Here is a 10,157-nt window from a genome sequence, read left to right as displayed (position 1 = left end):
AACCAACAAACATTAGTTCATATTAAAAAAGTATCCAAACCAACGAACTAATACAAGAATCATTGAGATAAAAATAAAAAATAAAAAGAGAGTATCCTTTTAATCCTTGAGGATCCAATGCAGAGCTATGCCAGTACACTAAGAATATGTAACAACATTCTTCAATAAGGATCCAATATCAGCATACTACTGGCCACTTTCACTCTCATCAAGATGATGCAATATAATGCGGCAATTGACCAAGAGCCGGTGAAGTCCCACCCATGCATGATTACTAGAAATAAATAGACAGATCAATCCCAAGGTATCCAGAGGAGAGAAATATATCTCTTTAGTAGATTAGTATCACAAATCAACAATGTCCTCTTATTTACAACCAAATGCAAAGAAAAAATAATCATCCATGCTTTCAGTGAGTTAACCCAAGTTACTTGTGAATTCCTAAAACATATTGGATTGAGTGCAGAAAACCCGTTTCCCCGTTGCAGTGTTGTGCCAGCACACTTGGGATATGTGACAAAATTCTTCAGTAAGGATCCAATATCAACATTCTATTAGCCTCAATGGAAGAAATCCTTGGAGAAGGAACTTACACTCTCTGCAAGATGATGCACTATAAAGCAGCAATTTTCCATGCGCCAGTGAAGTCCCACCCATGCTATATGGGGACAAGATTACCAAAAATAAATAGACAGATCAATCCCAAGTTGTGACACCAGGTATCATTAATTTGTCCCCGTGAAAGTGATAAGCAGGGTCAGCACGATAAATCATTGGTTGGGACTTTCCAGTGGAAAATCAACCGAGGCATTCTCTGGTTGCTAGAACTCTGTGACATGAATGAAAAAATAGAAGAAAAACAAAGAAACTAGGTAAGCAAACATGACAGTACAGTAAGCCAAGGAATGGAGATTTTTCCTTTGATGTTAAAACAAACAACTACATCCCCTTGGTATTGCCTAATCCGACATTCAACTTGCTTCTTGTTATACTCAAATCCTATTAACATTGTTTTAAAAGTTCTGCCTAATAAGGTCTGCAGAAAGATATTTAGAATGGCAAAAGTACTGCCTGCTGCTGCTTTCTCTTTCATTGATGCAGGACAGTGCTGTAAGAGCTGTTCTGGGGCAGTGAAAGTACCCATGAACAGTGTTTGGGCTGTTCACACCTTGGGAATGAAGGAGAAGAAGAAGATAAGTTTAAGAATCACTCCTAGAATTCCTTAGGCATCACACCTAGGGTTTGATTGCATTACACAATCCATAAAGAAGCTTCAAAAGCTCTAAAATTCTCGAAAATATCAAGTGCATTAAATTAATAGCATTATATGGCTTTATATAGAACTAAGAGACTTCATAAACCAATTAGAACAAAAAAAGGATATTATAATATGTTAGACTTCCAAAACTAATTTAAGACCAAATAAGAAACATAAATAAAACCTAATTAAATAACTTGACCCACAAGACGACCCATATAACCCATGTCTAGAAATTATGAAATTACCAAAATACCCTAAACTAAAATAATAATAATAGAACACAACTCATAAGCCTAAAACATAACTATCCACGGCCCCAAATGAGTTGTTCATCATCCAATGCATACCAAATCAAAGCTTGGGCCTTAGAGGCATCTCTTCCTCGTCTCTTGTACACCTTAAGAGGCTGCGGCCACTTGCCTCCATCATCTCTCCCCGGCTGAAAAAAACTCGACCCAGGCGAGTTAAAGGCATAGAATCGTTCATACAAGTCATGGTCTAGGAGTTGGAACTCCTCATCATTGATCTATGTACAATTTGACAGTGGACGCCCCTTCCATTTGATGAGATACTTTTGATAGCCACCACCTTCAGTGAAAACAAGTTGATGATCAATAATATCTTCAATGTCTTCCTTCAAATGTGGGGCTGGTGGAAGTCGAGTAACAACATCATCATCAGGATCATCATCACCGTGACCTCGGTATAATGTAAGATCCTCAATTTTGAAGACATTACTTATGCCTACATTGTCCGGCAAATCAAGTACATAACTAATTTTCTTGTGAACTTTGTGTGGACCAGAACTTCTTGAATGGAGTTTCTCGTATGCACCCTTAGGATATCTCTCAGATCTGATGCGGACCATAACCATGTCCCCTTCTTCAAATTCTGCAAACTTTCTTCTCAAATCAGCATGTGTTTTATAACTCTCATTGTTGAGTACAATCTTTCTTCGAACCTCATCATGTATTGCATGAATATGCTTAGCAAAAGCATCTGCTTCAACATTAGGACATGTCTCAACGGGTAAAGGAACCAAATCAACTGGTTTACGAGGAAGTAAACCTGTCACAGTCTCAAAGGGGCTGCGACCAGTGGTCCGATTAACTGATCTGTTATATGCGAATTCAGCCATAGAAAGAATTTGATCTCAACTACCAACATGATCGCCTACAAGGCAACGAAGAAGGTCACCTAAACTTTGATTAACAACCTTTGTTTGACCATCAGTTTGGGGATGGAAAGAAGAAGAAAATTTCAGTTTTGTATGCGGCACCTTCCACAAAGTACGCCAAAAATAACTTATAAACTTCACATTGCTGAGACAATTGTTTTTGGCAAACCATGATATTGAACAACTTCTTTGAAGAATATTTTAGCAATATGGACAGCATTAGAAGTCTTTGAACAAGGGACAAAGTGAGCCATTTTTGAGTAGCGGTCCACCACCACAAAAAAGGAATCATATACCCTAAGGGTTCGTGGCAGCCCTAGGATGAAGTTCATGCTTAGGTCTTGCCATGGCTCGTGTGGTACTGGTAATAGATGTTAATTTAATGTATAGAGAAATAGAGAATTGTATGTATATTGATTGTATTATTGATTATATGAATGTTATGTTGAGCTCTCTCCTATATAGAGGAGAGGGAGAACAATTACAAACCGTAAGTAGAAGCACAAACCAAACAACATTATTAAAGGTTTGACAGCTAATATATATATTAATATACTAACAGCCCCCCTCAAACTCAAGGAGGATAGGCACTAACTAACTTGAGTTTGGAGAGAGTAACAAAACAAGAAAATAAACTGACAAATAAAAGTGGATAGGAGACACTGTATGGTCGTGTCAGACCGTTGGTGAAGACACTGTATAGTCGTGTCGAACCGTTGTAGAAGCTAACCGGAATCAATGTCGGGACAGTTTACGGGGTCATGCCGGACCGCTGTAAAAGCTAACCGAAATCAATGTCGGGACAGTTTATGGGGTCATGCCGAACCGTTGTAGAAGCTAACTGGAATCAATGTCGGGACAGTTTATGAGATCACGCCGAACCGATGTAGAAGCTAACCGGAATCAATGTCGGGACAGTTTACGAGGTCATGTCGGACCGATGTAGAATACACTATATGATTGTGTATATAGGCTGCCCAAATATATATATATCGAGCCTTCAAAAGTCGTGCCCTCAAAAGGGGCGCCCAATTCATCAAAAGTCGTGTCCGACAGAAATCGTTGAGCGGCGAGCCATCAAAAGTCGCGCCGGACACGCATCGATGCACGTGATTGACAGAGCGTCGTGTCATCCTCTTCGTCATTGTCTATATAAACCGATGCAGAGGCTGTGCAAACCAAACTAGTCTGAAACACTCTGCAACCAACCCTTTCTGATATTACCAGTCTGAAATCGCTGCTTCTCTGAAACACTCAGCAACCCAAAACATGGCCTCTTCTTCCCGGTCAGCAACCCAGAACATGGCCTCTTCTTCCCGTGGTCTGCTCACTCTCTTTCCAGACCTCAACGAGTCCACAAGAGAGATAACCGAAGCGGTTGCCCTTAAACCTCAACCAAGCGCCTTTGGTTTTGCTCCGTTAAACTTTCCTATGCGGTCTGTGGAGCAAATAATGGCAGCGCAATCGGATATTGAGGCCAATCAGTATACATTGAAGTCATGTGTGGAGACCATGACTGCGGTCACAAACTTGTCGCACCAGCTTCAGAGTAGGACAAATGAGGTGCAGCAGTTAAACGCCCAACTGGCTCTGCTCCAGCGGATGTATAAGGATGCGCGAGCAGAGATATATGTGCTGAAGGCGGAAAACAAGGAGCTGAAGCGGAAGGCCACCGTTATGTTCCGATTTGGAGGTCCACCATATGCTGCGGTTGAGGAGCAGCGGGGAGTGAATGTGCTGAGTGAACTTAGAAGCACGGAGGCTGGGCTGTCCCGGGACACCCAAGATAAAAACAAGAAGAAGAGACTGGCAGCAGAGTAAAGGAAGGGAAGAGAAAAATCCCTCATGTGCGAGGGAGGTTGGTTGCTTGTGTTGGCTTTTTTTTTTTTTTTTGGAGGGTGTGTGTGGGTGTAATGCGGAACTGGAATTGCAATGGAAATGGAGGACTTGAATTTGGTGGTTTTGTGAATAATAGTCTGTGATGGTATGCTGGCACTTTAAGTATTGGATATTGTTGTGTTTGTGATAAAAGAAAATAAAATAGGATAAAATAAAAGAGGAAGAAACGGTGGGTATGGTGGTATGGGGGAGAGACACACGCAGGACACACACAGAGGACACAAGATAGATAAGATAAAATAGATATAGGTATTCTATTTTGTGGTGAGGGAGTCGGTGAGTGGAGTGCAAAAGGTGAAGGAGGATGGGTTGAAAAGTTGACAAAGTGGCAGATGTCCTTGAGTAGAGAGAGAGAGAGAGAGAGAGAGTGAGAAGTGTGTTTTCAAACTGCCAAAAAGGGAAAGAGAGAGAGTGGGTTGAGTAAAAAATATTAAAAAATGTTTTCATCATAAAAAAAAAGAAGTGAGTGGGTGATATTATATTAAGAAGTTGGGTCCATGGAGAGAGAAGTGAGGTCATGTTGGAGTCTCGAAGGCGGTGACCTTCTCGGCGATGAAGTCTCAGCTGTTTGTGGAAGCACCGAAGGCCAACGACACTGTAGAGTTCTACAAGGCCGCGTTTGAGAGAGAGAGAGCCCATGAGAGGGAGCTTCGATAGTGTTCATCGCCATTAGAGAGGAGAGCCCATCCTCCCTCAAATTAATGGTGTGTTTTGGTAGCAGCACGGCAAGGGTGAAACGCCGATCCCGACGGGAGCGCGGCGGAGGCGTGGAAGCTCGCCGACGAGACAATTAGTGGTGAGCCTCGCCACGTGGAGTTGTAGTCGGAGCCACCACCGATGGCGGCGACGAACAGTGAGGAGAGAGAGAAACCCGATAAGGAGATTGAGGATGTAGATTCCAAAGATAGAAGATGTCACTGAGCCATCAGTTGTCGATGACAATGCGAAAAGCCAACCACAGGAGCAACTAGAGCCAGTGGATTTTGTTGAGAAGGAACTCGAGGTAGAGCCAAAAGATCCAGTTGGTTCGAGGTGGATTGGTGGTGATGGGTTGACTGGGTGAGTCAAGGACAGCGACTCGAAGGAGTTGGGCGTGAAGGTGGTGCTGGTAAGTGGCGGTGATGGTGGTGTTGATTGTAGTTCGCCATGGTCGTTTCTGTTAGAGATAGAGAGAGATTGTGGTTGTGGATCATAAACTGCCATGCAAAACGGCAGCCCACCGATGTCAATACAACCACCATTTTTGCCAACCTCATAACAGATTGCAGCACTGTTGCGGTGTGAAGAAGGGGAAGCAAATCGCTATGGTTGAGGTAAGGGAAACAGATCAGAGAGCTTGTGTGTATGGTTTCCAAAGAAATGCTCTCCCCCTCCAACCCGAGACAGAGAGAGAGAGACCATGTATGTATATCTTTGTTACCCCATGAGAGAGATCGATCTTTGCATGTGGAGAAGTCGCCTCTGGTGGCAGCGAACTGGAAGCTATATGTATTGATAGAGATGACAGCGGAGTAGGTGGAGGTCCAGCGGGTGGCTAAGGTGAGGTTGCCGCCCGCCAGTGAAGCGAAAATACTAGGTTCTAAACCTGCTCTGATACCATGTTAATTTAATGTATAGAGAAACAGAGAATTGTATGTATATTGATTGTATTATTGATTATATGAATGTTATGTTGAGCTCTCTCCTTTATAGAGGAGAGGGAGAACAATTACAAACCGAAAGTAGAAGCACAAACCAAACAACATCATTAAAGGTACATTATTAAAGGTTTGACAGCTAATATATATACTAATATATACTAACAACAGAGTGTATAAACTAGTATTTTTCTTTTGTCCTTTCGAAAGTTGACAGGTACGACATCGAGAAACAACTTTAGCAACATCTCGCTTAAGACTTGGCCAATAATCACGGTCTTCAACCATTGCCAAAATGACCTGCTGCTCCTCCAGAATGCAATTCTTGAATCACCTCTTCACGTGGAAATGTACTAGGCAAACAAAGACGAATTCCCTTAAAAAGATACCCATCATGTAAAAAGAATTCTGGATATTCAGCATGCTGTACGGCTACTAAATCGGTGTAGATTATGCTGAAATCTTTGCAAGACAAGTAGTCTTTCTTGAGCGAATCAAAGCCCACAACTTGGATGGACATAGAGTTGAGAGTTAGCATCACACGGCTGAGCCCATCAGCTGCCTTATTTTCTGTCCCAGCTTTATGTTTGGTGACAGATGTGTATTCTTGCAAGAAGGAGACCCACTTTCCATGTTGATGATTCAACTTCTTTGGGGAGTTGATGTACCTGAGAGCTTTATGTCAGAATACAACACAAACTCCTTGGATATGAGATAGTAACGCCAGTGACGGAGTGCTTGAATCAAAGCATAGAATTCCTTGTCATAAGTAGAGTACTTTTGTTGTGCTTCATTAAGTTTCTCACTAAAATAAGCAATTGGATGGCCTTCTTGACTGAGTATACCCCCAATTCCCACATTTGAGGCGTCACAAGTCACTTCAAACACCTTAGAGAAGTCCGGAAGGCATAAAACAGGAGCTTCAGCCATTTTTTTTCTTTATCTCTTCGAATGCTTTAGTTGCTGCCCTGGTCCAAATAAACTCTCCGTTCTTCATGCAATTAGAAATTGGTGTCATTATTGTGCTGAAATTTAGAATAAAGCGCCTATAGAATGTTGCCAATCCATGGAAACTATGAACTTCTTGCATGGTGGTAGGAATCGGCCACTCTATAATAGCTTTGACTTTGTTTAGATCAGCCGCTACACCCTTGGAAGAGATAACAAAGCCCAAAAACACGACGCTTGGACTCATGAAAGAGCACTTCTTCAAATTTACATAGAGTTTCTCTTGGTGAAGAACTCTCATAACTTGTTGGAGATGGAAGATGTGTTCCTCTTTGGTCTTGCTATAGATTAGTATATCATCAAAATAGACCACAAGGAAGCGACCAGTAAAAGGTTGAAGTACCTGCGTCATGAAACGCATGAATGTGCTAGGAGCATTGGAAAGACCAAATGGCATAACTAGCCACTCATAGAGACCATCCTTTGTCTTGAAGGCAGTCTTCCACTCATCTCCAGGCCTTATTCGTATTTGATGGTACCCACTCTTCAAGTCTTTCTTTGAAAAAATAGCAGAACCAGCTATCATGTACAACATATCATCAAGTCGAGGAATTGGAAACCGATATTTGATGGTTGTTTTGTTGATAGCTCGACTATCGACACACATGCGCCACGTGCCATCTTTCTTTGGTGTGAGCAAGGCAGGAACAACACGAGGACTCAAACTTTTGCGAATAAATCCTTTGGACAACAGTTCATCTACTTGCCTTTTTAGCTCAGTATGTTCACTAGGATTCATCCGATAAGCTGGAAGATTAGGCAATTGAGACCCGGGGAAAAGATCTATTGTGTGTTGGACATTACGCATGGGAGGAAGCTCATTCTAGTGCTGTATCAGAAAATTCATGCAAAAACTTTTCAACCTCTAAAGGCCTTTTTGTCTCAGAACCAGCTGCCGGTTGCTTCACTTCTTTAACCACTACAACATAGATAAGCTTTGATTCTTTGCTTTCCACTACAAATTGCCTTTTAGAGAGTACGTGGAGAGGTTTATTCTCACTTTCAGCAATACGCTTTGGCTTTGGATTTTCATATCTTCTCATCTTTGCCATAGTCATAGGATGTAGGACAATTATCTTCTTTCCAAGTGAGAAAGTGTATGTATTTTCTCGTCTATTGTGTTGTACAGCGTGATCATAAAGCCATGGTCGACCAAGAAGAATGTGCGTGACATTCATAGGAATTACATCACATAAGATAGAATCACTATGATTAGGCGAAGCAAAAAAAACAAGGCATCGTTGAGTTACCAGAATAGACGTGTTGTCAATCCAAGCTACCTTGTAAGGATGAGGATGTGGCTCAGTTGGAAGCTTAAGTCTTTCAACTGTCGATGCAGAGACAACATTCATGCAGCTTCCACCATTAATAACAAGTTTTTTTGGTTGATTTCCACAACGGATCAACATTTGAAAGATTGATGTTCGTCACCAATCTTCTTGCTCCACCTAAGGGGTTGCTAGAATACGCCTAACAACATTAAGAAAGGAGGTTTCCAACTCATCTTCCGCTAAATCATCAAATCTGCCCTCTCCATAATTGAATGTGTGGGGAAGTGGTTTGGAAATACTCTTCTGATCCTGGAGAACACTCGTGATCCTCTTCTGGTCACCTGAAAATGAATAAACACTCCGGTAGGGGGTGCCGGAATTAGCACTCCGACGGACAAGTTAGAATCCACACTCAAGCATGCTTATATTCTAAGTTATGCACAACAATTCTCACCTACCTTTCTTAATTTGTTGTTCCTTTATTTATACTTGTTACCTGGGCCTCGTGGCCAGGCCCACTTGTCACTCATTATCCTCTTATTTACTCGGCTCCATAGTTCAGTATCTATTCGGCCTATCTATTATATTCGGCATCCTTATCGTGTAGGATAGAGCCGTGTAACATCTGTCTTCTATAGTTCGCTTCTGATTATTCCAATTATCCGGCTCCCACAATTGCCCCCCAAACACCTAGCTAGCATCAGTTAGTCGGCGTGTTTGGCTAGAAGTCAAAAATTCGGCGGTTAATCTTCTTCCCGATGCGTGTCAGAATGCGTACGTGTTTTTTGGTCACTGTGACGCTTTCACGCCCCATTCATGCTTCTTTCGCATTTATTACGATTTGAAACTTAAGTCCCTTCGAAAACATACTTTTTCGAATATTTGAACCTCCTGGACTGCCAGTCGGTATCTCTTCTTCGACGCGTTTTCTGCAACTCCTATCCGTTCTCTCCTTGTCTCCTTTACCTTTCGTAAGTTTTCTTCTCTTCTCCTCGCAATCCTATTTTCCGCTTTTATTTTTGATTTAGAATATCCTTGCGTCCTTACTAGAATGGCTAAGCATTTGAAAGACCTCCTTTCCGAGGGTCAAATTTCTGGGTTCCAAAGACATTTTTCTATCCCTGAGGATGTCCATCTTTCACTGGTAAAGGACAATACCCTTGATATGGAGAGGGACGACCAAAACACAATCGTCTTCCCTCTCCTGTCTATTGCGGAGGGCGGAGTTCGCTTTCCCCTATACCCATTTCTCACGGCCGTCCTCTGCTATTGGAGTCTGATTCCTTCGCAACCCAATGTGAATTTTTTCCGAATCGTAATGGGAATCGTAGAGTTGAACCAGCGTCTCAGGATCAACCTTGGCATTACGACGATTCGGCACTGCTATGCTTTAGCCAAATCCTCCGGTCGGCTCGGGCGCTACTTTCTCAGGGCCAAGGACACCGAGCATCACTTGGTAACAATGCTTGCCAGCTCTGGCAAACGAGTTGACGATGTAATGGTCAATGTCCGAGGCAACTGGGAGTTCAGCGAAGGCGAAGATCGCCTAGACCCGCCTAGACCCTATTCCCAGACGGAGGGGTGAACCAGGTCGCCGTATAACTCCTTGTTTGTTGATTTTTCTTTTATGCGGCTTTTTCTCCAAACCTTACCCTTTATTCTTGCAGGCAATAAGTTGAAGAGGATTTTGATCTCGGCTGACGGCGCAGTCCCTGCGAAAATTAAAACTGCACTAAAATACTTTGGCCATCCAAACATACAGAAGCAAGGGAGGGCTACCCATATTCTTCTGCAGTACGAGCCTACCTACACTACGTTCTCGGCCGCGGACGACATCCTGATCCCAACCGGCGAGCAACACCTTATGGCTCGTCTTCCCCAGTTTCAAGATCCTTAGGCAAATT

The 10,157-nt window shown here is 42.5% G+C and overlaps 1 protein-coding gene across 6 annotated transcripts in view; it reads right to left on the bottom strand.

Annotated features, from left to right (window-relative positions):
- The window catches only part of LOC114275734 (chloride channel protein CLC-e), a 50,072-nt gene continuing 39,915 nt past the window's right edge, over positions 1-10,157 (bottom strand). For 4 of the 6 annotated variants that reach the window (XM_082912084.1, XM_082912082.1, XM_082912083.1 and 1 more), the window contains one exon: positions 1-829. In XM_082912084.1, coding sequence (XP_082768210.1) covers positions 758-829 — 72 coding nt within the window. In that variant the 3' untranslated portion in view covers positions 1-757. Of the gene's footprint in view, positions 830-898; positions 1,169-10,157 lie in introns of those variants that run through there. The other 2 variants (XM_082912081.1, XM_082912080.1) reach the window with 2 other exon arrangements.

Source organism: Camellia sinensis, unplaced genomic scaffold (genome assembly GCF_055761805.1).
Source record: "Camellia sinensis isolate YWXY unplaced genomic scaffold, ASM5576180v1 Unanchor2, whole genome shotgun sequence".
NCBI lineage: Eukaryota > Viridiplantae > Streptophyta > Magnoliopsida > Ericales > Theaceae > Camellia > Camellia sinensis.
This window is presented reverse-complemented; position numbering and strand designations above follow the sequence as displayed.